Source organism: Anomaloglossus baeobatrachus, chromosome 5 (genome assembly GCF_048569485.1).
Source record: "Anomaloglossus baeobatrachus isolate aAnoBae1 chromosome 5, aAnoBae1.hap1, whole genome shotgun sequence".
NCBI classification, from domain to species: domain Eukaryota; kingdom Metazoa; phylum Chordata; class Amphibia; order Anura; family Aromobatidae; genus Anomaloglossus; species Anomaloglossus baeobatrachus.
The window spans coordinates 44564443-44592008 of record NC_134357.1 but is presented as its reverse complement, the minus strand read 5'-3'; the positions used below and the strand labels follow the sequence as shown (position 1 = coordinate 44592008).

At 51.7% G+C, this 27566-nt stretch overlaps 1 protein-coding gene across 3 annotated transcripts in view; it reads right to left on the bottom strand.

The window, feature by feature from the left end:
* The window catches only part of MKI67 (marker of proliferation Ki-67), a 290198-nt gene that overhangs the window by 46289 nt on the left and 216343 nt on the right, over positions 1–27566 (bottom strand). For all 3 annotated transcript variants that reach the window (XM_075348448.1, XM_075348449.1, XM_075348450.1), the window contains 4 exons: positions 26076–26112; positions 24618–24674; positions 23651–23737; positions 12025–15846 (listed from right to left, as the gene is read on the bottom strand). In XM_075348448.1, coding sequence (XP_075204563.1) covers positions 12025–15846; positions 23651–23737; positions 24618–24674; positions 26076–26112 — 4003 coding nt within the window. The remainder of the gene's footprint in view (positions 1–12024; positions 15847–23650; positions 23738–24617; positions 24675–26075; positions 26113–27566) is intronic.

Genomic DNA, 27566 nt, shown 5'->3' with positions numbered 1-27566 from the left:
TTGACCACGTCAGGGGGAAAGGGATAACGTGTATCCTTAAAAGGTTTGGAGAAACGCTTATCTGGATAAGCATGATGTTTCTGGACTGATTCTCTGAAGTCAGAGTGGTCCAGAAAAGTACTCAATTTACGCTTAGGATACCGGAAATGGAACTTCTCCTGCTGTGCAGCTGCCTCCTCTGCTGAAGGGGCTGGGGGAGAAATATCCAACAGTCTATTGATGGCCGCTATAAGGTCATTTACCATAGCGTCACCATCAGGGGTATCTAGATTGAGAGCGGTGTCAGGATTAGATTCCTGATCACCCACCTCTGTCTCCTCATACAGAGCCTCGTCTCGCTGAGACCCTGACCAGTGTGATGACGGCGAGGGTCTTTCCCAGCGAGCCCGCTTAGGCTGCCTGGGACTGTCATCCGAGTCAGAGTCTTCAGCCTGTGATGCCTGGGACCCCCTTGAAGTACGGATTAGTTCCAACTGAGGGGGACCGGGGAGCATAGACACAGCAGTGTCCATGGTCCGAGAAACTGGCCTGGACTGCAAGGTTTCCAGGATTTTTGTCATAGTCACAGACATCTTATCAGCAAAAACTGCAAATTCTGTCCCCGTCACCGGGGCAGGGTTCACAGGCGTCTCTGCCTGGGCCACTACTACCATAGACTGGCTGACGAAGTGGCACAGGGACCGAACATTGCACACAATGGGGGTCATTGGAACCTGCCGGTAGATTAGCCCCACATGCGGCACAAGCAGTGCGTACCGCCTGTGCCTTGGCACCCTTGCGTTTTGCGGATGACATGTTGTTGTCTCCTCAGAGCAATGAGGGTATAAGCCAAGAAGCGACTGTACAGTGCAATATAAATATATATGGTACAGGGAAAAAATGCACCAAATAACACTGTGGCACTAGTGGGGCCAGCACTTATGTGCAGCTTACCGCCCGCATAAACGCGGGTGTGTGGTCGCCAGAGTCCCTTGTCTGAGTCCCCCAGAGCCTGTGTCCGTTCTCCAGCCAGACTGCATGCAGGAATGGCTGCCGGCGTCCTGTGGAGAGGGGCGGGCCCTGGGCGTGTTGAGACCAAGAGCGGGAAACTTGCGTCCCCACTGTGCCCAGTGAGAGGGCTGGAGTATGTAAATAAGACTCCAGCCCTCGGCGCTGGCTATAGAACAGCGTCTCTCCCTTTCCCTGATTGACAGGGTGGGGGCGGGAACGAAGCAGAGCTAGGCCGCAAAAGCCGGGGACTAGATTTATGAGCGCTGCCGCCGTAAAAGCGCGGGCAGCGCGTGTCCCCGGCGCACTACAAGTCCCAGCGACCTCTTGAGATAGTCCTGAATACGCTAGGATCCAGGACTCAATGGCCACACAGTCAGGCTCAGGGCCGCAGAATTCTGATGGATAAACGGCCCTTGAGACAGCAAGTCTGGTCGGTCTGGCATTGCCCACGGTTGTCCTACCGTGAGATGCCACAGATCCGGGTACCACGACCTCCTCGGCCAGTCTGGGGCGACGAGGATGGCGCGGCGGCAGTCGGACCTGATCTTGCGTAGCACTCTGGGCAACAGCGCCAGAGGTGGAAACACATAAGGCAGCCGGAACTGCGACCAATCTTGGACTAAGGCGTCCGCCGCTAGAGCTCTGAGATCGTGAGACCGTGCCATGAAGGCCGGGACCTTGTTGTTGTGCCGGGACGCCATTAGGTCGACGTCCGGCCTCCCCCAGCGGCGACAGATCTCCTGAAACACGTCCGGGTGAAGAGACCATTCCCCTGCGTCCATACCCTGGCGACTGAGGAAGTCTGCTTCCCAGTTTTCTACGCCCGAGATGTGAACTGCGGATATGGTGGATGCTGTGTCTTCCACCCACGTCAGAATTCGCCGGACTTCCTGGAAGGCTTGCCGACTGCGTGTCCCTCCTTGGTGGTTGATGTATGCCACCGCTGTGGAGTTGTCCGACTGAATTCGGATCTGCTTGCCTTCTAGCCACTGCTGGAAGGCTCGGAGGGCAAGATACACTGCTCTGATTTCCAGAACATTGATCTGAAGGGTGGACTCTTGCTGAGTCCACGTACCTTGAGCCCGGTGGTGGAGAAAAACTGCTCCCCACCCTGATAGACTCGCGTCCGTTGTGACCACCGCCCAGGATGGGGGTAGGAAGGATTTTCCTATGGACAGAGAGGAGGGAAGAAGCCACCACTGAAGAGAGTCCTTGGCCGCCTGAGAAAGGGAGACGTTCCTGTCTAGGGACGTCGACTTCCCGTCCCATTGGTGGAGAATGTCCCATTGTAGTGGGCGCAGATGAAACTGCGCAAAAGGGACTGCCTCCATTGCTGCTACCATCTTCCCTAAGAAGTGCATGAGGCGTCTCAAGGGGTGCAACTGGCCCTGAAGGAGAGATTGCACCCCTGTCTGTAGTGAACGCTGTTTGTCCAGCGGAAGCATCACTATCGCTGAGAGAGTATGAAACTCCATGCCAAGGTATGTTATCGATTGGGTTGGAGTCAGATTTGACTTTGAAAAGTTGATGATCCACCCGAAACTCTGGAGAGTCTCCAGCGCAACGTTCAGACTGTGTTGGCATGCCTCTTGAGAGGGTGCCTTGACAAGCAGATCGTCCAAGTAAGGGATCACAGAGTGACCCTGAGAGTGCAGGACTGCTACTACTGCTGCCATGACCTTGGTGAAGACCCTTGGGGCTGTCGCCAGACCGAAAGGCAGGGCTACGAACTGAAGGTGTTCGTCTCCTATAACGAAGCGTAAAAAACGCTGGTGCTCTGGAGCAATCAGCACGTGGAGATAAGCATCCTTGATGTCTATTGATGCTAGGAAATCTCCTTGAGACATTGAGGAGATGACGGAGCGGAGAGATTCCATCCGGAACCGCCTGGTGTTCACATGCTTGTTGAGCAGTTTTAGGTCCAGAACAGGACGGAAAAACCCGTCCTTTTTTGGCACCACAAACAAATTGGAGTAAAAACTGTGACCTTGCTCCTGAAGAGGAACAGGGATCACCACTCCTTCTGCCTTTAAAGAGCACACCGCCTGCAGAAGAGCATTGGCTCGGCCGGGAGGTGGAGAAGTTCTGAAGAATCGAGTTGGAGGACGAGAACTGAACTCTATCCTGTACCCGTGAGACAGAATGTCTCTCACCCAACGGTCCTTGACATGTGGCAGCCAAATGTCGCCAAAGCGGGAGAGCCTGCCACCGACCGAGGATGCGAAGAGAGGAGGCCGAAAGTCATGAGGAAGCCGCTTTGGTAGCGGTTCCTCCGACTGCTTTCTTTGGGCGTGACTGGGCCCGCCAAGAATCTGAGCTCCTCTGATCCTTTTGAGTCCTTTTGGACGAGGAGAATTGGGACCTGCCCGAGCCTCGAAAGGACCGAAACCTCGACTGTCCCTTCCTCTGTTGGGGTTTATTTGTTCTGGGCTGAGGTAAGGATGAATCCTTACCCTTGGACTGTTTAATGATTTCATCCAATCTCTCACCAAACAGTCTGTCACCAGAAAATGGCAAACTGGTTAAGCACTTCTTGGAAGCAGAATCTGCCTTCCATTCCCTTAACCACAATGCTCTGCGTAAAACCACGGAGTTGGCGGACGCCACTGCCGTACGGCTTGTAGAGTCCAGGACAGCATTAATAGCGTAAGACGCAAATGCAGACATTTGAGAGGTTAAGGACGCTACTTGCGGAACAGATGTACGTGTGACAGTGTCAATCTGCGCCAAACCAGCTGAAATAGCTTGGAGTGCCCATACGGCTGCGAATGCTGGAGCAAACGACGCGCCGATAGCTTCATAGATGGATTTCAACCAGAGCTCCATCTGTCTGTCAGTGGCATCTTTAAGTGCAGCCCCATCTTCCACTGCAACTATGGATCTAGCCGCAAGCCTGGAGATTGGAGGATCCACCTTGGGACACTGGGTCCAGCCCTTGACCACGTCAGGGGGAAAGGGATAACGTGTATCCTTAAGCCGTTTGGAGAAACGCTTATCTGGATAAGCGTGGTGTTTCTGGACTGCCTCTCTAAAGTCAGAGTGGTCCAGAAAAGTACTTAATTTACGCTTGGGATACCTGAAATGGAATTTCTCCTGCTGTGAAGCTGACTCCTCCACTGGAGGAGCTGGGGGAGAAATATCCAACATTCTATTGATGGACGCTATAAGATCATTCACTATGGCGTCACCATCAGGAGTATCCAGATTGAGAGCGGTCTCAGGATCAGAATCCTGATCAGCTACCTCTGCCTCATCATACAGAGAGTCCTCCTGCTGGGACCCTGACCAGTGTGATGAAGTCGAGGGCCGCTCATAGCGAGCTCGCTTAGGCTGTCTGGGACTGTCGTCCGTGTCAGAGCCTTCACCCTGGGATGCATGGGACACCCCCGGAGCCCGGAGCTGTTCCAACTGAGGGGGACCAGGGAGCAATGATTCAACAGTGCCCATGGTCTGAGTTACTGGTCTAGACTGCAAAGTGTCTAGAATTTTAGCCATAGTCACAGACAATCTGTCAGCAAAAACTGCAAACTCCGTCCCCGTCACCTGGACAGTATTCACAGGTGGTTCTCCCTGGGTCACCTCTAGCAGAGGCCCCGGCTGAGCAATTGCCACAGGGGCCGAGCACTGCACACAATGGGGGTCAGTGGAACCTGCCGGTAGAGCAGCCCCACATGCGGTACAGGCAGCATATAAAGTCCGTGCCTTGGCACTTTTGCTTTTTGCGGACGACATGCTGTTGTCTCCTTGAGAAATCTAAGGAGGGTATATAGCAGAAATCACCAGCGACCGTACAGTGTATTGCCAGCACAAAATACAAAGTACACTATGGCACAAGTGGGGGAGAGCCCTTGAGGGCTGCTTACCGCCCGCTGAAAAGCGGGTGTGAGGTCGTAGAATCCCTTGTCTGGGTCTCCCAGCCTCCCCTCTGCAGCTCAGCGTTCAGGCAGGAATGGCTGCCGGCGTCCTGTGAAGAGGGGCGGACCGTGGGCGTGCCACAAACAAAAGTGCGGGAAACTGCGTCCCACTGTGCCTAGTGTAAGGGCTGGAGTATGTAAAACAAGACTCCAGCTCTTAGCGCTGCTGGTCTGTACAGCGTCCCGCCCTCCTCCTGACTGGCAGGTCTTGGGGCGGGAACGATACGAACTAGGCCGCAAAAGCCGGGGACTGTAGTAATCTAGCGCGGCCGTCATATATGCACGGCCAGCGCGGAAGTCCCCGGCGCACCACAAATCCCAGCCGCGATGCAGTCAACACTGACCCCAGCGGCCGGATCGGCCGATCGTACTAAGTCTCCTCACTCAGCAGAGCTGTAGTGAGTAACGGCACAAGCGCAGCAGCGCTGTTTACCCCGGCGCACTAACACACCCAGCAATGCTGCAGTGTGCGTGCGGTAAGCACGGGGACACGGAGTACCTTAATGAAGCAGGGTCCTGTCCCTGAGGAAACTCCGCTCCGTATCCAGCAGGTCCTCCAGGGCTGTGGATGGAGCACGGTCTCAGTGCCCGGAGACCGGTAAAGTCCCACTTCACCCAGAGCCCTAATGGGGATGGGGAAGGAATCAGCATGTGGGCTCCAGCCTCCGTACCCGCAATGGGTACCTCAACCTTAACAAACACCGCCGACCGCAAGTGGGGTGAGAAGGGAGCATGCTGGGGGCCCCCGTATGGGCCCTCTTTTCTTCCATCCGACATAGTCAGCAGCTGCTGCTGACTAAACAGTGGAGCTATGCGTGGATGTCTGGCCTCCTTCGCACAAAGCATAAAACTGAGGAGCCCGTGATCCCACGGGGGGTGTATAGGCTGAAGGGGAGGGGCTTTACACTTTTAGTGTAATACTTTGTGTGGCCTCCGGAGGCAGTAGCTATACACCCAATTGTCTGGGTCTCCCAATAGAGCGACAAAGAAAAAGGGGGTGACTCCGAAAGAGTGCAGCCAGAACTCTCTGGCGGGAAATTATAGCCACTAGAAAGACTACTTTCTGTGAAAGATGAAACAAAGAAACCTCCCTAAGAGGCGCAAAGGGGGGTTTCCGGGAACCGGGAGGACCGGATTAAGGTCCCAGGGCTCAATAGGCCGCCGGAAAGGCGGAATAATGTGAGATGCGCCCTGAAAGGAGCGCACCGGAGCCAGCCGGACGATATGCCGCTGGCACATACTGACAGAGCCGAGACCTGTCCGTTAATGAGGGATAGTCCTAGCTGAAGACCGGACTGTGGACAGGAGGGTCGGCAAGGCTAAAAAGGTCAAAGGACTCTTTGAAGCTCGAGTCATAGCGGAGATGACTTCAGGAAGGATACCAGAAGTCGCCAAGATCCAGGACTCAAGAGCTACGCCGTCAATCTGAGAATCCAGAAATCTGACGGAAAAAACGGACCTTTTGAGAAAAGGTCTGGACGGACCGGAAGATGCCATGGCAACCGAACGGACAGAAGGAGCAGGTCAGGGTACGAAGCCTGCCTGGGTCAGTCTGGGAATGAGAATGACCCGACGGCCCCCTTAACTGATCTTGCGCAGGACTCTGGGCAAGAGGTAGAGACGAAGCTGGGACCAAACATGAACCAGCGTGTCTACCGCAAAACTTTAGGATTGTGGACCACGGTTGGACAGCTGAAATAGTCCGCCTCGCAGTTTTCACATCTAGGATGTGGGCTGCGGATACGGTGGACTAGGAGTCCCTTGTCCACTGAAGAATGATAAGCCGCCTGAGTGTCCCGCACTGGAAGTTGATGTAGGAAAACGCTGTCACGTTGTCCGACTGGACTCGAATGTGCCTAGCCGCCAACAGATGGTGAAGGCTTAGAGAGCTAGAAATACAGCTCTGATTTCCAGCACATTGATCCAGAGGGCTGATTCGGACAGAGTCCAACGCCCTGCGCTCCACGGTGGAGATATACTGCTCCCAAGGCGGAAAGACCAGCATCCTGGTGAGGATCACCCGGGACGGGGCCAGGAATCCCTGAGACAGAGTGGCCGAAATCACCACTGCAACGAGCCTCTGGACAGTGGCGAAGCCACCACTCCGTGGAAGGAGGGAGGTCGCGTGTACAGCGGAAAAACTCCAGTCTCAGAGGACGCAGGAGAAACTGGGCAAGTAATCGCTTTCCTTGACGCCACCGTCTGACCAGCACCTTATTTGGTGTCTGATAGAACGACGTCGACCGCCAGAGGAGGGACTACTGATCGACCAAGAGCAGTTTCACAAGTGCCGACAGAGTCTCGAATTGCGTCCTTGAGAACCTTTGGGTCGAAGTCAGAGTGGACTTGGACAGAATGACAAGCCACCCGAATAGGTAAGAGTGGCGAGAGTAAGCGAAGTACTCTGCTAAGAGTCCGCACTGGATGAAGCCCCGAGAAGAAGGACGTCCAGGGCAAACGATCACTGCCAATCTCTAGGGGTGCAGGACCCTAATCACAGCAGCCACATGAGAATACTCGAGGGGCCGTGGCTAACCCTAAGGGAAGAGCCACGAATTGGACCACTCCGATGGCAAAATGTAGTCAACGCTGGTGTGAAACTGCGATTGACCCCTGTCGAAAGGCATCTCTGATGCCGATGGCTGCTAGGGAATCTCCTTGGATTCTTGATTGATCCGGTGAAAAACACACGGAACAAGACCGAGACTCCATGTGAAAACGCCACACCTGACCATGCTTGAAAAGCTAAAGATCCAGGTCGGAAGGCACCGCCCTCTTCGGGGACTAGAAATAGATTTAAGCAAAAATCTCAGAACCGTTCCCAGTCGGGAACCGGTACAATTACTCCATTGGCCTGCAAGAAATGCTACGGCCTGAGAAGGCGGCGGCCTTGGAGCCGGGAGGAGTTGACAGAAAAAAAATCTGTTTGGCGGGTGGACAGAATTCCACCCTGTAGCCATGGGAAATATAATCCCGCCCCCACTGAACGGAGACGTGGTAGAACCATACGTCACCAAGTGGAGAGAGCCTGCCACCGACCAAGGAGGTGGTTGGCGTGGCTAGATAGCTCGGAGGAAGCCGACTCCGTGGTAGCAACTCCTGCGGCCTTCTGAAGACGCAGCTGCAAGCCATTTGGTGCTATGAACCAAAACCGAGCTAGATGACGATCAGATGGAGGAACGGAAACCACCAAAACCTCAACTGATTCCTGTCCTGGACAGGTTCCCTGGTTTAGGTTTGTGGCAAGGAAGAACTCTCCCCGCCAAGGGCTTCCTGAATTTCATCCAGTTGGTTCCGAAGAGACTGGTCCCACCACAGGGGAGCCCAGCAAGGAACCCCTAAAGAGGCATCTGCTTTCCATTTCCGAAGCCACAGGAGCCTGCGGATAGCGAGGAAAGTAGCCAAGACCACCGCCGTGCGGTGTCCTGCATGGCATATCTGGCATAGGAGAAAAGACTGAAGTCTGGAAGTTCAGGCAACCGTCTTGGGCATAGAGTCCCTGTGAGGGAATGCATCTCCTCCAGACAAGCAGAGAAGGTACAAAAGAACCGCACTGCTGTAAAGCTGAGGAAAACGAAGCTGCTGCCGCCCCAATACCGACTTGGCCCAAAGGACAACCGGGCGGACCGCAAAACCTTAAGTGAGGAGCTATCAGCCACTGACATAACGGTCCGGGCTGAGCCACCTGAGGTGAATGAGCCCACTTCTTGACCACCATTGGTGGACAGGGGAAACACATTCCTCAGAATCACGCTTCATGGGAAGAGACTGTCAGAGCGGACCCTGGGCTTGGTCACAGGGGCCTGAAAACTGGAGTGGTTAAGGAACACACTTTGTGTTCTCCTAGGTAAGGTAACTCCGGCGGATTGGGGTCCAGTACAAAATTAATGTACCGTGGGATCCTTATAGAGGTGCTGTCAGCCCCTGATACAACTATCCGGGCTGAAAGTCTGGACACCGGAGGGGCCACGTTTGGCGAATGAGTACACTCCTTGACCACCTCTGATGGGAGGGGGAAACAGGCAGCAGAACCCCGCTTTGGGGTCTGCAGGACAGGCTGTGAGCTTGGACGCAGCAGGGTGAAAACTGGAGTGGTTAAGGGACACACTCCTCGTCCTGTTAAAGGTATACTGATGCCTTTCTGCCAGTGGGGAATACTCCACTGATACAGGTGGATGGACACAATCCAATCATTCGCCTCTGCGTCACGGACGGACGGATCAATACATAAAGTAGCGTCCGAGCCCCTGGTAGAGACATCCTCCTCGTCCAGTGAGTCAGCTCGTAATCGGAGCTGCGGGACGGGGAAGGACAGGGAACCCTGCGTCTCCCTGTCAGGAGGACGGGATCTGAGCCCAGAAGGAGGGTCGTCTGTGAGCTTTATTGAGCGAGCTGAAGCAGAAAACGCCCTGAGAAGGGAGCTGCATGCTCAGCAGATGCCGGGACAGCCGACTCCTGGAAATAGGATTCCCTCAGGGGTCAGCCACCGAAACCGGAGCAGATGGAGGGGCCACTAATGAGCCTCCAAGCTGAGGGGCCACAGTGGTTATGAGCTCGGTACAGCCGTACGAGACTACCTGCAGTGCATAATAAAAACAGCCTGCAGCCCTGCTCTGTGAGACATGCTGCAGAGGTGGGGGCTCTGTCAAGACTGGCCACCAGCATATATAAACAGATAAAACAAGCAGCTGCCCAACCGGAGGTTGTGGCTGCCAATCGTTCAAAACGACATGTCTGTGCCCCCTGGTCCCTCAGCCCAGGTCCCCACTTGTCACACTGTGGAATCTCTGTGCCCATGCAGGCACAGAGAACGCTGAGAACATGGCGACCGGAGCGAGGAGAGGGGGCGGGGCCTACTCTGAGAGCGGCAAAAGGATTCTGTCAGTGAGGTAGCCAGGGGAGGGAATCTTTCCTCAATGAGGAGTGTCCCTTCGTTTGTGCTGCGCAGCCGCTGGGCGGAGCTACACTGCCTCTCTGCATGACTGACATGCAGAGACAGTGGAAACCGAAACTAGGCCCCAGGCGAAGCCGGGGCCTAGAGTAAAACATGCGGCCGACGTGCAGGCACCATCGGCGCGGTTCTCCAGTGAAAACTGGAGAACCGGCCGGAAATGTTAACACCAAACATAAAACACATTCCCCCAATAAATAAATATAAAGGACCCCTGGAAAGACCACTTTCTGTGGTAATAACGTCTCATATACTTAGCTTGTGAGACGCAGGTTGCCAGGGTCCTGGGGGGTGATAGCTCCGTCCAGCAGGGTCCTGCAAAAGGGCTGCGGATGGAGACCGGTCTCCTGCAAAGCAGTGAGAACCGTGTTGGATCCGACTTCAAGCCAGAGCCCCAGCATGGGATGGTGAAGGAGCGCGGCATGAAAGGGATACAGCCCTGAAATCAACCTTAACAGCAGCCCCGCAGTGGGGTGTGAAGGGACATGCCGGGAGTCCAGACTGGACCCGCTTTTCTTCCAAATCTTTGTCCAAAAGGAAAAATCAAAAATCAAAATCAGAGAATGCATGTGTGTGTGATCCTCCTGAAACACAAAGCATGAAACTGGCTAGGACTGGCTAGCAGGGGGTGTATATGCTAGGAGGGAGGAGCTACACGTTTTGAGTGTAGTAACTTTGTGTGTCCTCCGGAGGCAGTAGCTATACACCCGTGGTCTGGGTCTCCCATAGGAACGATAAAGAAAGTGCGGGAACTGGTGCCCCACTGTGCAGAGTGAGGGGGGTGGAGTATGCAAAGCATGCTCCAGCCCTCAGTGCTGCCGTCCTGTACAGCGTCCCGCCCTTCCCCTGATTGGCAGGGCTGGGGGCGGGAAGAAAACGAGACTAGGCCGCAAAAGCCGGGGACTCGAGTTATAAGCGCGGCCGCCGTATAAGCGCGGTCGGCGCGGAAGTCCCCGGCGCACTAACAGTCCCAGCCGCGCCGCAGTGATAACCATGGCAGCGGCGGTCAGCGCGGCAGTCCCCCTACACGAACACACTCAGCGACGCTGAAGTGTGTAATGGCACAAACGCAGTCAGCGCTGCTGTCCCCGGTGCACTAGCACACCCAGCAATGCTGGAGTGTTGCTGTGCGCGGTCCCCACGGGGACACAGAGTACCTCAAAGTAGCAGGGCCATGTCCCTGAACGATACTCGGCTCCTATCCAGCATGGTCCTCAGGAGCTGTGGATGGAGCACGGTCTCCTGTGCCTGGAGACCGAAAGGATCCCACTTCACCCAGAGCCCTAATTGAGGGATGGGGAAGGAAAGCAGCATGTGGGCTCCAGCCTCCGTACCCGCAATGGATACCTCAACCTTAACAACACCGCCGACAAGAGTGGGGTGAGAAGGGAGCATGCTGGGGGCCCTGTTATGGGCCCTCTTTTCTTCCATCCGACATAGTCAGCAGCTGCTGCTGACTAAGCTGTGGAGCTATGCGTGCATGTCTGACCTCCTTCGCACAAAGCATAAAAACTGATGAGCCCGTGGCAGCACGGGGGGTGTATAGGCTGAAGGGGAGGGGCTTTACACTTTTAGTGTAATACTTTGTGTGGCCTCCGGAGGCATAGCTATACACCCAATTGTCTGGGTCTCCCAATAAGGAGCGACAAAGAAAGCACTTTTTTTTGCAAACTTCTGAATTTGTTTTTCCTACTGCTTAGATAAAAAAAAACTATACATGTTTGGTATTTATGAACTCCTTCTGATCTGGGGAATCAATTTAAGGTTAAGTTTTTCAATATAGTAAACACTGTAAATTAAGAAAAAAAAAAAAAAAATTATGCAATTTCACCACTGCACTTGGAATTTTGTTTCCCATTTTCCAGTGCAATATGAGGCCGAAGGAACGGTGTTGTTCCAACTTGGCCCGCAAAAAAAAAAATAAAAGCCCCATATGGCTATATTGATGGAAAATTTGAAAAAAAAGTTATAGCTCTTGGAAAGAAGGTGAGGAAAAAAAAAACGAAAACGAAAAATTGCCTGGTGGTGAAGGGGTTAGAGTGATCTAAAAACGATCAGACTGAAGCATGTGGGGATTTTATAGAATAGGATCCCGCATAAAATCGCTCGTGTACTACCCCATTGACTTGCAGAGATGAACATTAAAGCTCTAGTAAAACCTCCACGCACCTTCAGCAGTTTGAGGTTTCCTCCCTCGTTTAGGTGATGCAACCTCAGACACTGTAGTCTCCTTGGGCACGTCTGTCTTCGATCTTCCCTTGCGTGTTGGAGAGGTAGCCTCAGAAACACCATCATCTGCGCTTTTAGGGTTTGCGTCTTCAGAAGCTGCAGATTCTTTGGGTAAGTCTGTCTTTCTAGCCCTTCCTCTGCGCTTCTGTGCAGTTACCTCCTCTACAGCTGGACCAGACTCTCCTGAGGCTTCGACACTATCCTTAGACCTAGTTGCACGTTTCGGGGCAGTCGCCTCAGTATCCGTGACCGGAATGGATTCTTTAGTAACTTCTGGAGCTTTAGCCCTGCCTCTTCGCTTTTGAGAAGCCGCCGCATCATTCGCGGCTGGGACAGAATCCTTTTGAGTCTCTGTGATGTCTGTCGATTTGCTTCTGCGTGTTGGTGAACTTACATCCACCTCAGGGACGGAAGCAGACACCTTAGAAGCTTGTGCGGAGGCTTTTGGTCTTCCTCTTCGGGACTGGGTACTGGGCAACGGCTCTGATAATTCTGCTTGTTCTGAAGAGACTTTAGACCTACTTCCACGGACCACCTTTACCTGCAACTCAGGGGCTGAAGACTTTTGGGTCAATTCTTCTGTCTTTACTCTTCCCCTGCGTGTTTGTGATGTTGCTTTTTCTTCAGCAATAAGAACAATATCCTCGTCAGCCACTGGCTCCTGTGAGATTTCAGGCAAGGTGGGTTTTTCCTTACGTGCCGGGGATGTCAACTTGGTCTTAGCAGTGGGAACAGATTCCTCCGGTACTGCTGCAGGGCTTTTTGTGGGTCTTCCACGGCGCACTGGGGAAGTAACTTCAGGAACTGGAAGAGATTCCTTGAGCGGTTCCGTTCTAGTGCGTGGTCTTCCTTTAGGTACTTGGGAAGTCACGAGATCAGATTCATTAGTAACAGCAGTGGTCCTTGGTCTTCCTCTACGTGCCAGGGATGTCAACTTTGTCTCGACCGAGGGAACAGATTCCTCCAATGCTGCTATGGCGATTTTTTTCGATCTCCCATGACGAGTTGGGGAAGTAACATCAGGAACTGGAAGAGATTCCTTGAACGGTTCCGTTCTAGTGCGTGGTCTTCCTTTAGGTACTTGGGAAGTCACGAGATCAGATTCATTAGTAACAGCAGTGGTCCTTGGTCTTCCTCTACGTGCCAGGGATGTCAACTTTGTCTCGACCGAGGGAACAGATTCCTCCAATGCTGCTATGGCGATTTTTTTCGATCTCCCATGACGAGTTGGGGAAGTAACGTCAGGAACTGGAAGAGATTCCTCCAACACTTTTGATGTGGTGTGTTGTCTTCCTTTAGGTGCTGGAGAAGTTGGGAGATCGGATTCATTAGTAACTGCAGAGGTCTTTGGCCTTCCTCTACGTTGTGGGGATGTCAACTTTGGCTCAGAGTCCTCCGGGGCTGGTGCGGTGCTTTTATTTGATCTTCCACGGCGAGTTGGAGAAGAAGCTTCAGGAACTGAAAGAGATTCGAGCGCTTCTGATGTAGTGCTACGTCTTTTAGGTGTTGGAAAAGTTGAGAGATCGGCCTCATTGGTAACTGCAGAGGTGTCTGGTCTTCCTCTGCGTCTTGGGGCAACTACTTCATTATCAGTAATGGGAACAGATTCCTCGGAATCGAAAACTTTGCCGCCTGATCTTTTATGTTGTGTTTGTGAGGCCAGTTTTTCATTAGTTACTGCAGGAGACGCCTCCGGAGCTTCAGGCTTGGAGCTCGGTCTTCCCCGGCGTCTTGGAGAAGTCGTCTCAGTAACCACATCGGATACAGATTCCTTTGGAGTTCCTGCCATGGTGCTTGGTCTTCCTTTACGTGCTGGAGAGGTCATCCTGCCATCAACAATGGGAGCAGATTCCTTGGTTTCTTCTGCCATGGATTTAGGTTTTCCACGCTGAGCTGGGGAAGTAATTTCAGCAGCTTTACCAGTGGAGCTTGGTCTTCCCCTACGGCTTGGGGAAGTCACTTCACTGACGGTTGCCATTACAGTTTCTCCATGAGGTACTGCAGGAGACTCCTTAGGAGCTTCAGCATTAGAGCTCGGTCTTCCCCTGATTCTTGGGGAAATCACCTCACTGACAGCAGACTCCGTGTCCTTTGGCGCTTCTGCATTTGTACTAGATCTTCCTTTACGTGCTGGAGAGGTCACCTTGCCATCAGCAATGGGAACAGATTCCTTGGATTCTTCTGCCATAGATTTGGATCTTCCACGTTGAGCTGGAGAAGAAATTTCAGCAGCTTTACCGGTGGAGCTCGGTCTTCCCCTGCGACTTGGGGAAATCACCTCAATAACAGCAAATTCCTTTGGAGCTTCTGCAGTTGTACTAGATCTTCCTTTACGTGCTGGAGAGGTCACCTTGCCATCAGCAATGGGAACAGATTCTTTGGGGTCTTCAGCCGCAGTTTTAGGTCTTCCACGTTGACTTGGAGAAGTCACTTTAGCATCAGGAGTAGAGAGAGATTCTTTTGGAGCTTTACCAGTGGAGCTTGATCTTCCCCTACGGCTTGGGGAAGTCACTTCACTGACTGTTAGCATTACGGTTTCTCCATCAGATACTGTGGGAGACTCCTTAGTAGCTTCAGCTTTAGAGCTCGGTCTTCCTCTGCCTCTTGATGAAGTCCGCTCACTCACAGCGTCAGGCATGGACTCTTTGGGAGCTTCTGCCGTGGTGCTTGGTCTTCCTCTACGTGCTGGAGAGGTCACCTTACTGTCAACAATGGGAACAGAGTTCTTGAAATCTTCTGCTATAGATTTAGGTCTTCCACGCTGAGCTGGGGAAGCAATTTCAGCAGCTTTACCAGTGGAGCTTGGTCTTCCCCTACGACTTTGATAAGTCACTTCACTGACTGTTGGCATTATGGTTTCTCCATCAGATACTGCAGGAGACTCCTTAGTAGCTTCAGCTTTAGAGCTCGGTCTTCCCCTGCGCCTTGGAGAAGTCGTGTCACTGACCACATCAGACACAGATTCCTTAGGTGTTTCTGCCACGGTGCTAGGTCTTCCTTTACGTGCTGAAGAGGTCACCTTGCCATCAACAATGGGAACAGATTCCTTGGATTCTTCTGCCATAGATTTGGATCTTCCACGTTGAGATGGAGAAGTAATTTCAGCAGCTTTACCGGTGGAGCTCGGTCTTCCCCTGCGACTTGGGGAAATCACCTCAATGACAGCAAACTCCTTCTGAGCTTCTGCAGTTGTGCTAGATCTTCCTTTACGTGCCGGAGAGGTCACCTTGCCATCAGCAATGGGAACAGATTCTTTGGGGTCTTCAGCCGCAGTTTTAGGTCTTCCACGTCGACTTGGAGAAGTCACTTTAGCATCAGGAGTAGAGAGAGATTCTTTTGGAGCTTTACCAGTGGAGCTTGATCTTCCCCTACGGCTTGGGGAAGTCACTTCACTGAATGTTGGCATTACGGTTTCTCCATCAGATACTGTGGGAGACTCCTTAGTAGCTTCAGCTTTAGAGCTCGGTCTTCCTCTGCCTCTTGATGAAGTCCGCTCACTAACAGCGTCAGGCATGGACTCTTTGGGAGCTTCTGTCGCGGTGCTAGGTCTTCCTCTACGAACTGGAGAAGTCACCTTGCCATCAGCGATAGGAACAGATTCCTTTGGTTCTTCTGCCACTGTTTTAGATCTTCCACGTTGAGTTGGGGAAATCACTTCAGCATTAGAATTAGATACTGTAGGAGATTTAGTAGCAGAGCTTGGTCCTCTACGACTTGGGGAAGTCACTTCACCTTCAGATTCTACAAGAGCCTTCGGAACGTCTGCGGAAAAAAAAAAAAAAATTGGTGTCAAAATGTGATTTTAATGCGTCAGATACCGAACTGTGCCAAGCCAAGAAGTAAACTAGTCTAATGAAAACAATCCTACAAAATAAGCAAGTTTGCTAATTGTTTTTTTTCTATAAAAACTAGAGATGAACACAAGAAGAATAACAGAGCCAGTGATGTTCTCAGCACTAAACCAACCAGCACTGTCCTTGTATGTTACCAAAGAAGGGAATTTTGTTACTTACCGTAAATTCCTTTTCTTCTAGCTCTTATTGGGAGACCCAGACGATTGGGGTATAGCTACTGCCTCCGGAGGCCACACAAAGCACTACACCAAAAAGTGCAAGGCCCCTCCCCTTCTGGCTATACTTCCCCGTGGTATCACGGGGTCTCCAGTTTTAGTGCCAAAGCAAGAAGGAGGAAAGCCAATAACTGGTTTAAACAAATTAACTCCGAGTAACATCGGAGAACTGAAAAACCGTTCAACATGAACAACATGTGTACCCGCAAACAACAAAAAAATCCCGAAGGACAACAGGGCGGGTGCTGGGTCTCCCAATAAGAGCTAGAAGAAAAGGAATTTACGGTAAGTAACAAAATTCCCTTCTTCAGCGCTCTATTGGGAGACCCAGACGATTGGGACGTCCAAAAGCTGTCCCTGGGTGGGTAAAGAAATACCTCATGTTAGAGCTGCAAAACAGCCCTCCCCTACGGGAATGTCACTGCCGCCTGCAGGACTCTTCTACCTAAGCTGGCATCCGCCGAAGCATAGGTATGCACCTGATAATGTTTGGTGAAAGTGTGCAGACTCGACCAGGTAGCTGCCTGGCACACTTGTTGAGCCGAAGCCTGGTGTCATAATGCCCAGGACGCACCCACGGCTCTGGTTGAGTGGGCTTTTAGCCCTGAAGGAACCGGAAGCCCCGCAGAACGGTAGGCCTCTAGAATTGGTTCTTTGATCCATCGAGCCAGGGTGGCTTTAGAAGCCTGCAACCCCTTGCGCGGACCAGCGACAAGGACAAAAAGTGCATCGGAACGGCGCATGGGCGCCGTGCGGGAAATGTAGATTCTGAGTGCTCTCACCAGATCCAGCAAACGTAAGTCCTTTTCATACCGGTGAACCGGATGAGGACAAAAGGAAGGCAAGGATATATCCTGATTAAGATGAAACGAGGAGACGACCTTAGGGAGAAACTCCGGAATGGGGCGCAGCACTACCTTGTCCTGGTGGAACACCAGGAAGGGAGCCTTGGATGACAGAGCTGCCAGCTCCGACACTCGCCGAAGCGATGTGATCGCAACAAGAAACACCACTTTCTGTGACAGACGAGAAAAGGAAACTTCCTTCAGAGGCTCGAAAGGCGGCTTCTGGAGAGCAACTAGTACCCTGTTCAGATCCCATGGATCTAACGGCCGCCTGTACGGGGGTACAATATGACAGACCCCCTGCAGGAACGTGCGCACCTTAGGAAGACGTGCTAGACGCTTCTGAAAAAACACGGATAGTGCCGATACTTGCCCTTTAAGGGAGCTGAGCGACAAGCCCTTTTCTAACCCCGATTGCAGGAAAGAAAGAAAAGTGGGCAATGCAAATGGCCAGGGAGACACTCCCTGAGCGGAACACCAGGATAAGAAAATCTTCCACGTTCTGTGGTAGATCTTAGCAGAAGTCGACTTTCTAGCCTGTCTCATTGTGGCTACAACTCCTTGGGATAATCCTGCAGACGCTAGGATCCAGGACTCAATGGCCACACAGTCAGGTTCAGGGCCGCAGAATTCTGATGGAAAAACGGCCCTTGGGACAGTAAGTCTGGTCGGTCTGGAAGTGACCACGGTCGGCCGACCGTGAGATGCCACAGATCCGGATACCACGATCTCCTCGGCCAGTCTGGAGCGACGAGTATGACGCGGCTGCAATCGGATCTGATCTTGCGTAAGACTCTGGGCAAGAGTGCCAGAGGCGGGAATACGTATGGGAGCCGGAACTGCGACCAATCTTGTACTAAGGCGTCTGCCGCCAGAGCTCTTTGATCGCGCGACCTCGCCATAAATGCCGGGACCTTGTTGTTGTGCCGGGACGCCATTAGGTCGACGTCCGGCACTCCCCAGCGGCGACAGATTTCCTGAAACGCGTCCGGGTGAAGGGACCATTCCCCTGCGTCCATGCCCTGGCGACTGAGGAAGTCTGCTTCCCAGTTTTCGACGCCTGGGATGTGAACCGCGGATATGGTGGATGCTGTGTCTTCCACCCACATTAGAATGCGCCGGACTTCTTGGAAGGCTTGCCGACTGCGCGTCCCTCCTTGGTGGTTGATGTATGCCACCGCTGTGGAGTTGTCCGACTGGATTCGGATCTGCTTTCCTTCCAGCCACTGTTGGAAGGCTAGTAGGGCAAGATACACTGCCCTGATTTCCAGAACATTGATCTGAAGGGTGGACTCCTGCGGAGTCCACGTTCCCTGAGTCCTGTGGTGGAGAAAAACTGCTCCCCACCCTGACAGACTCGCATCTGTCGTGACCACTGCCCAGGATGGGGGCAGGAAGGATCTTCCCTGAGACAATGAGGTGGGAAGGAGCCACCATTGTAGAGAGTCCTTGGCCGTCTGGGAAAGGGAGACTTTCCTGTCTAGTGACGTTGACTTTCCGTCCCATTGGCGGAGAATGTCCCATTGAAGTGGGCGCAGATGAAACTGCGCAAAGGGAACTGCTTCCATGGCTGCCACCATCTTCCCTAGGAAGTGCATGAGGCGCCGCAAGGGGTGCGACTGACCCTGAAGGAGAGATTGCACCCCTGTTTGTAGTGATCGCTGTTTGTTCAGCGGAAGCTTCACTATCGCTGCTAGAGTATGGAACTCCATGCCAAGATACGTGAGTGATTGGGTCGGTGACAGGATCGACTTTGGAAAGTTGATGATCCATCCGAAAGACTGTAGAGTCTCCAGCGTAGCATTCAGGCTGAGTTGGCATGCCTCTTGAGAGGGTGCCTTGACCAGTAGATCGTCTAGGTAAGGGATCACCGAGTGTCCCTGAGAGTGCAAGACTGCTACCACTGCCGCCATAACCTTGGTGAAGACCCGTGGGGCTGTCGCCAGACCGAATGGCAGAGCTACGAACTGAAGATGGTCGTCTCCTATCACAAAACGTAGAAAACGTTGATGTTCTGTAGCAATTGGCACGTGGAGATAAGCATCTTTGATGTCTATTGAGGCAAGGAAGTCTCCTCGAGACATTGAGGCAATGACAGATCGTAGGGTTTCCATCCGGAACCGCCTGGCGTGCACATGTTTGTTGAGCAGTTTTAGGTCCAGAACAGGACGGAATGAGCCGTCCTTTTTTGGAACCACAAAGAGATTGGAGTAAAACCCTCGACCCTGTTCCTGAGGAGGGACAGGGATCACTACTCCTTCCGCTCTTAGGGGGTCCACCGCCTGCCGCAGAGCATCTGCTCGGTCTGGATGTGGGGAGGTTCTGAAGAATCGGGCTGGAGGACGAGAACTGAACTCGATTCTGTACCCGCGAGACAAAATGTCTGTCACCCACCGGTCCTTGACCTGTGACAGCCAAATGTCGCAAAAGCGGGAGAGCCTGCCCCCGACCGGAGATTCGGCGGGAGGGGGCTGGAAGTCATGAGGTAGCCGCTTTGGAAGCGGTTCCTCCATTTGCTTTCTTGGGGCGTGCGTGAGCCCGCCAGGAATCTGAGTTTCTTTGCGTCCTCTGAGACCCTTTGGACGAGGTAAATGGTGTCTTGCCCGAACCTCGAAAGGACTGAAACCTCTGCTGCCACTTTTTCTGCTGAGGTTTGCTTGTTCTGGGCTGGGGTAAAGAAGAGTCTTTACCCTTGGACTGCTTAATGATGTCAGCCAATGGCTCGCCAAACAGTCTATCTCTAGATAAAGGCAAGCTGGTTAAACATTTTTTGGAACCAGCATCTGCCTTCCAGTCCTTTAACCACAAGGCTCTGCGCAAAACTACCGAATTGGCGGACGCCATTGAGGTGCGGCTGGTAGATTCTAGGACCGCATTGATAGCGTAAGACGCAAACGCAGACATCTGCGAGGTAAGGGACGCCACTTGTGGCACTGCTGGATGTATGATAGCATCCACTTTTGCTAAACCAGCTGAAATAGCCTGGAGAGCCCATACGGCTGCGAATGCCGGAGCAAACGACGCGCCGATAGCTTCATAGACAGATTTTAACCAAAGGTCCATCTGTCTGTCATTGGCATCTTTAAGTGAAGCGCCATCCTCCACTGCAACTATGGATCTAGCTGCAAGTTTGGAAATCGGGGGGTCTACCTTTGGACACTGGGTCCAGCGATTGACCACATCAGGGGGGAAAGGATAACGTGTATCCCTAGAACGTTTAGAGAAACGTCTTTCTGGGTGAGCGTCGTGCTTCTGGATTGATTCTCTGAAGTCAGAGTGATCCAACAAAGCACTCAATTTACGCTTGGGATAGAGGAAACGAAACTTCTCCTGCTCTGCAGCTGCCTCTTCTGCTGAAGGGGCTGGGGGAGAAATATCTAACAGCCTATTGATGGCTGAGATGAGGTCGTTTACCATGGCGTCCCCATCAGGGGTATCCAGGTTGAGAGGGGTTCCAGGAGTGGATTCCTGATCACTCTCTTCAGACACCTCACAGGGAGACTGATTGCGCTGAGACCCTGAGCAGTGTGATGACGTTGAGGGTCTTTCCCAGCGAGCTCGCTTAGGGTGGCTGGGGCTATCATCTGAGTCATAATCCTCAGCTTGTGAAGCCGGGGACCCCCTTGTAGTCTGGATTGGATCCAGCTGAGGGGGGCCAGAGGACAGAGACCTCGCCGAGTCCAAAGACTGAGCCCCAGACATGGATTGCAAAGTTTCAAGGATTTTTGTCATAGTCACAGACATTCTATCAGCAAAAACTGCAAAGTCTGTCCCTGGCGCCGGGGCAGAACTTACAAGCGTCTCAGCCTGGGTCACTACCTCTCCGGACTCCGGCTGGCGAAGCAGCACCGGATCGGAGCATTGCACACAATGGGGGTCATCGGAGCCTGCTGGTAGAGCAGCCCCACATGCAGCACACGCAGTGTACACAGCCCTAGCCTTGGCAGCCTTGCGTTTTGTGGATGACATGTTGCTGCTTCCTCAGAGCGATCTGGGTATCCAGCCAGGAAGCGACCTCACAGTGCAAGAAATAAATATATCTATATATCTGGTAGACAGTACACCAATACACAGTGAGGCACTAGAGGGGCCAGCACTGAAATGCCGCTTACCGCCCGCTTAAGAGCGGGTGTGTGGTCGCCAAAAAAACCCCCCCAGTCCAGGTCTCCCAGAGCCTTGCGTCCTTCCTCCAGCCAGACTGCATGTAATGGCTGCCGGCGTCCTGGGAGAGGACGGGGGGCGGGCCCTGGGCATTCCTGGCTAAGAGCGGGAAGCCTGCTTCCCTCTGTGCCTAGTGAGAGGGCTGGAGCATGTAAATCAGGCTCCAGCCCTCGTCGCTGCTGCGAAACAGCGTCTCTCCCCTACCCTGATTGACAGGGTGGGGGCGGGAACGAAGCGGCGCTAGGCCGCAAAAAAGCCGGGGACTAAAGTTATAAACGCCGCCGCCGTAAAAGCGCGGTCGGCGTGTCCCCGGCGCACCACAAGTCACAGCAGCGCCGCCCGGTCCAGTGGGGGTCGGCGCTGCGTTCCCACAACACAAAGTCCCCCAGTAAACTGTAGGAACACTAACTCCAACGTTACGGTCCCCGGCGCACTACAACACCCAGCCAGCCCGGAGTGTGTCTGTGCCTGCCGGGGACACAGAGTACCTGTATGATGCAGGGCCTTGTCCCTGATTGTACTCCTGCTCCATATCCATCAGGTTCAACTGGGTCTGTGGATGGAGCCCGGCGTCAGAGCTTAGAGGCCGGCAGGATCCCACTTCCACAGAGCCCTACAAGGGGATGTGGAAGGAAAGCAGCATGTGGGGCTCCAGCCTCTGTACCAGCAATAGGTACCTCAACCGTACAACACCATCCACGGGTGAGACGGGAGCATGCTGGGAGCCCTATATGGGCCCTCTTTTCTTCCATCCGAAATAGTCAGCAGCTACTGCTGACTAAAATCTGTGGAGCTATGTATGGATGTCTGACCTCCTTCGCACAAAGCTTGAAAACTGGAGAACTCGTGATACCACGGGGGGGTATAGCCAGAAGGGGAGAGGCCTTGCACTTTTTGGTGTAGTGCTTTGTGTGGCCTCCGGAGGCAGTAGCTATACCCCAATCGTCTGGGTCTCCCAATAGAGCGCTGAAGAAATGAAGGCGGATGTCACACAATAAGATTATATGCTTCATCTCAGACTATGCTTGAGTAAAACAAAGCCCATGAATGTTTGTTGTTTGTTTGTTTTTTACACGGACAATAGTGAGGACAACATTAATCGTCCATGATTCTACAGGCAAATGCCATGGAGAGGGTTTTGCATAAAGTTTTAGAAAACAGCATCTTAGGGTACTTTCACACTTGCGTTGTTTTCCTTCCGTTACAATCCGCCCTTTTGGAAAACAGCGGAATCAGTTAACGGATTCCGCTGTTTCCCATAGACTTGTATGGTTCACGGATCGTGCCAAAAGGACCTGCGTTGCTTCCGCTGGGCGACGCTCCGTTGCTTCCGCCCAGCGGGAGAAACGCAGCATGTAACGTTTTGAGCAGCGGAATCCTCAGGATTTCACTGCGCATGCTCTCTTTTTTTTTTTTTAAATCACAAACTTTATTTTGTCTCACGGTGGCCGAACGTTCAGCTGAGCGCCCGCCCGCCAGCAAGTGACAGCGCTCAGCTGAGCACCCACCCGCCGGCATGCCCGGCCGCCGGCAAGTGACAGCGCTCGGCTGAGGGACCGGCCGCCGGCATGCCCGGCCGCCGGCGAGAGAGCGCTCAGCTGAGCGACCGGCCGCCGGCTATTGAGAGCGATCAGCTGATCGTTCACAATAGTCTGCTGCCGGTAAAACTGTAAAGAAGAAAAAAAAAAAATAAAAAAAAAAAAGCTTTCCGTTGTTTTGTACGATTCGTAGCATCCGTTGTGCCACTATATGCAACGCATCCGTTGCATCCGTCACACAACGCAATGCTACGGAAGCCGTCCAACGCAAGTGTGAAACTAGCCTTACAAAGGTGACATTGCAAAAAAGATTGATTTTTTTTTAACTTTGTAAGGCTAGGTTCCCATTTCCGTTGTTTTAAATCCGTCAGCAACGGATCAGTCGTTTTTTAGATGTCAACTGATGCAAGGGATGTGTTTCTTTTTCTCACAGGATTCCTTTCACAGGAATCCTGTGAAAAAACTGATCCGTCGTGTCCGTTACATCCGCTGTGCGTCCGTTTGACGGATCAGTCATGATCCATTTTTGTTTGGGACAGCCCAGTGGGTGTGCCAAACATGCTGGGCATGCTCAGTAGAGCATGACTGAATCCAGCGCTGGATTCCGTCGTAAGACGGATTACGATGGAATCCAGCACCATAGACATACATTACAAGTGTGACAGATGGCGACGGATTACTGCGCGGTGCGTTAATTTTGACGGCCCGAAAAACTTTACATTCTGCGATGCTCCCACCCGGCGGTCAGTTAAAAAACGACTGACCGCGACGCAGCGGATGCAACGCAAGGTCATCAGACGCAATCCATCACTAATAGAAGTCTATGGGGAAAAACTGGATTCATGCAAAATATTTTGCAGGATACCGTAATTCCTCAAGGCGACAGATTGTGACTGATGCAAAACAACAGAAGTGTGAATCTAGCCTAAGTGAAAGTACCCAAGTAGACTCACCTATGGAGGAAAGGCCTCGACTCGTGGAAGGTCTGCCTGGCGTAGATTTAACAACTTCTTGCATAATCTGTACGTGCACATTGTTAGCTGTGGGTAAAAATTTAAGCGATTATCCCTAGTTCTGGAATATTAATGCTTCTTTAAACGGAGAAATAAAGTCAATTAACCAATGTGATATGTTAAATACCGTATGTGTTAGATTACACGTGTGATGTCATCTTTAAGACCACCAATATTTTCCTTAAAAGAACAAGGCTTCTAGAGCTCAAATGTCAGGAAAAGCAAATGACAACCCCCTCTACCTTTGCTTACGATCTACCAAATTTACAACCAAATAGTTGCAATAGCCAAGAGACACAAGAGTCTGTTAATGCAAGTAATGAGATTGATAGAAACTGGCGCTCTGCTCTTCCTACATTAAGGCTGACCCTCCTGAGCTGTGCGGACATCATCTGCTCTTCAGTCAGTGAGGTTTGGGCCTTGCTGAAAAAGGTAGCAGCCTAACAAGTGACAGTGAGGCAAAAAAAAGTGCAAATCTCTGGCATAAAGTCAGCCAACTAAGGCCAGTTTCACACATCCGGCTTTTCTTCACTTTATCGGATCCGGCGCGCTCCCGTACAGTGTATACAGTACAATGGCCGCACAACAAGCTCCAGTCACATGTGGTCATGTGACCGGAGCATGTGACCAGGAAGTTGCAGCGCGGCAATTGTAATGTAAACACTGTACGGGAGCGCGCCGGATCCGATAAAGTGGAGAAAAAACGGATGTGTGAAACCAGCCTAATAGGTGTAAACATTCTAGAAAGTGTGAAAAATAGGACAAAAAGCATGAACTGCTATGATCAATTGACACTTTAAGATGGCCTGCTTAAGGCTTCCCATAAAATTATAAAGAAATGAAATCTACAAGGAGCGATTTCCAGACAAATGCACATCGAAAATACAATTAAAACAATGTACTATACCTGATGTAGTGTCCACTAGAAGGCTTAAGCGTTTTGCAGGTTTGCCCCTCTTGGCAGCTAAAAGTAATAAAAATAAATAAATAAAATGAAATTGCTGAAGAAAGGGAAAAAACAACTTCATATTGTAACCCATTTCAATTCTAGACCCTAAACCCATCTGAGTGAAAGAGCCAAGCACAAAGACTGAGTGCATCCCAAGTTAAAGCGCACCAATCACCAGGATTTTCCTATATAAGCTAAAGCCAGTGCTATACTATCAGGCTGATTCTATACATACCGTTGTCAACTAGGATATATAGGTTTTAAAACACAAGCAAGTAAGGTTTATAAACTCAGCAGCTTGTTGAGTGACAGCAGCAGCAGCTGATAGCTGGAGTGGGAATTCATAGTTATCCCCTCTCTCTGCTACTTATGCCAATTCTATTATACAATCGTTTTAGTTTGTGACTAAAAGGACCTGGGCTGATGTCATACCCATGTGACCAGAAGGGGCGGAGCCTCAGCCAACATAGCTGATACCAGGAAGCAACATTTTTCTGTTGGCTGAGGCCTCGCCCCTTCTGGTCACATGGGTATGAATGGCTATGGCCATGAATTCCCACTCCAGCTATCAGTTGCTGCCATTCAAACAGCTGCTGATTTTACAAGCTTTACTTCCTTTTGTTTGAGAACCTATACATCCGAGCCGCTAACTGAAGGTATGTATAGAATCAGCACGATAGTGCCAGTATAGCCCTGTCTAGGTTATATAGGAAAATCCTGGTGATTTGTGCGCTTTAACACGCCAAGATCCTATCCCAATATGTAGGTGTAATAATATAGGCAACTTAGAAATGTAGTATTCGTTGTCATAATTAACCATTTCACTTACACAATGTGCAGGGCATTGCAGTATCTTAGGTATCCATGATTACAATCACGAGCAACTAAACTATGAATTGTTGTAGCCATAGATACCCAAGCTACTGCAATGTCTTGCACATGAGATAAACGACATGGCTAATCAGGAGAACTATACTACATTTCTAATTGGAGATATTTGCTATTATACCTACTAGATTTGGGATAGGATCTTAAGAGATGGGAATACCCCATTGAGGTACTGATAATTCCTTGTTCCTCAGCGCTTAAGCCTGCCATATAAATTATTGGCTGTCAGATGAATGACGCTTCTGCCGACTCCTCCATACACCGGAGAGCCCGTTCGGCAGAGCGCTCGTAGGCTCTCTATGAGAAAGCTGTCAGGTTCTCTCTGGGAGAACAGATCGATCTGCAGTCTGATGGGAAATGTCGATCGGGCATGTCCTACCACGGCTCCACCAAGCACCGACAATCGTCCAAAGCGGTCTACATTACCGGCATAGCAGACGCTAATATATATGGGGACGGCCTTTACATTCCCTTATTGTCACTGATCTTATGGTATATTGGTTTTACAGATATTATCGCCATACTTACATTTTGCAGAGCGGCTGCCAGAATGTGATGATGCAACCTATTAAAATAGAAAAAAAAAGGTTATTTTTTTCTCTTAACTATCAGCATAAAACATGTCTCTAAAAGAACAAAGTGGATTTTGAAACAAAAGATGACCCTGATCACATTACATTTGGGAATGAAGGGAATTTTGTTACTTACCGTAAATTCCTTTTCTTCTAGCTCCTATTGGGAGACCCAGACGATTGGGTGTATAGTACTGCCTCCGGAGGCCACACAAAGCATTACACTAAAAAGTGTAAGGCCCCTCCCCTTCTGGCTATACACCCCCCGTGGGATCACGGGCTGATCAGTTTTAGTGCTAAAGCAAGAAGGAGGAAAGCCAATAACTGGTTTAAACAAATTCACTCCGAAGTAACATCGGAGAACTGAAAACCATTCAACATGAACAACATGTGTACCCGAAAACAACCAAAAATCCCGAAGGACAACAGGGCGGGTGCTGGGTCTCCCAATAGGAGCTAGAAGAAAAGGAATTTACGGTAAGTAACAAAATTCCCTTCTTCGGCGCTCCATTGGGAGACCCAGACGATTGGGACGTCCAAAAGCTGTCCCTGGGTGGGTAAAGAAATACCTCATGTTAGAGCTGCAAAGACAGCCCTCCCCTACGGGGAGGCAACTGCCGCCTGCAGGACTCTTCTACCTAGGCTGGCGTCCGCCGAAGCATAGGTATGCACCTGATAATGTTTGGTGAAAGTGTGCAGACTCGACCAGGTAGCTGCCTGGCACACCTGTTGAGCCGTAGCCTGGTGTCGTAATGCCCAGGACGCACCCACGGCTCTGGTAGAATGGGCCTTCAGCCCTGATGGAACCGGAAGCCCAGCAGAACGGTAGGCTTCAAGAATTGGTTCTTTGATCCATCGAGCCAGGGTGGCTTTGGAAGCCTGCGACCCTTTGCGCTTACCAGCGACAAGGACAAAGAGTGCATCCGAGCGGCGCAGGGGCGCCGTGCGGGAAATGTAGATTCTGAGTGCTCTCACCAGATCCAACAAATGTAAATCCTTTTCATACCGATGAACTGCATGCGGATAAAAGGAAGGCAAGGAGATATCCTGATTAAGATGAAAAGAGGATACCACCTTAGGGAGAAACTCCTGAATAGGGCGCAGCACTACCTTGTCCTGGTGGAACACCAGGAAAGGAGCTTTGGATGACAGCGCTGCTAGTTCAGACACTCTCCGAAGAGACGTGACCGCTACCAGAAAGGCCACTTTCTGTGAGAGTCGAGAAAGTGACACATCCCTCAGAGGCTCGAAGGGCGGCTTCTGGAGAGCAACAAGGACCTTGTTTAGATCCCACGGATCTAACGGCCGCCTGTACGGAGGGACGATATGACAAACCCCCTGCAGGAACGTGCGCACCTGAGAAAGTCGTGCTAGACGCTTCTGAAAAAACACGGATAGTGCCGAGACTTGCCCTTTAAGGGAGCCGAGCGACAAGCCCTTTTCCAAC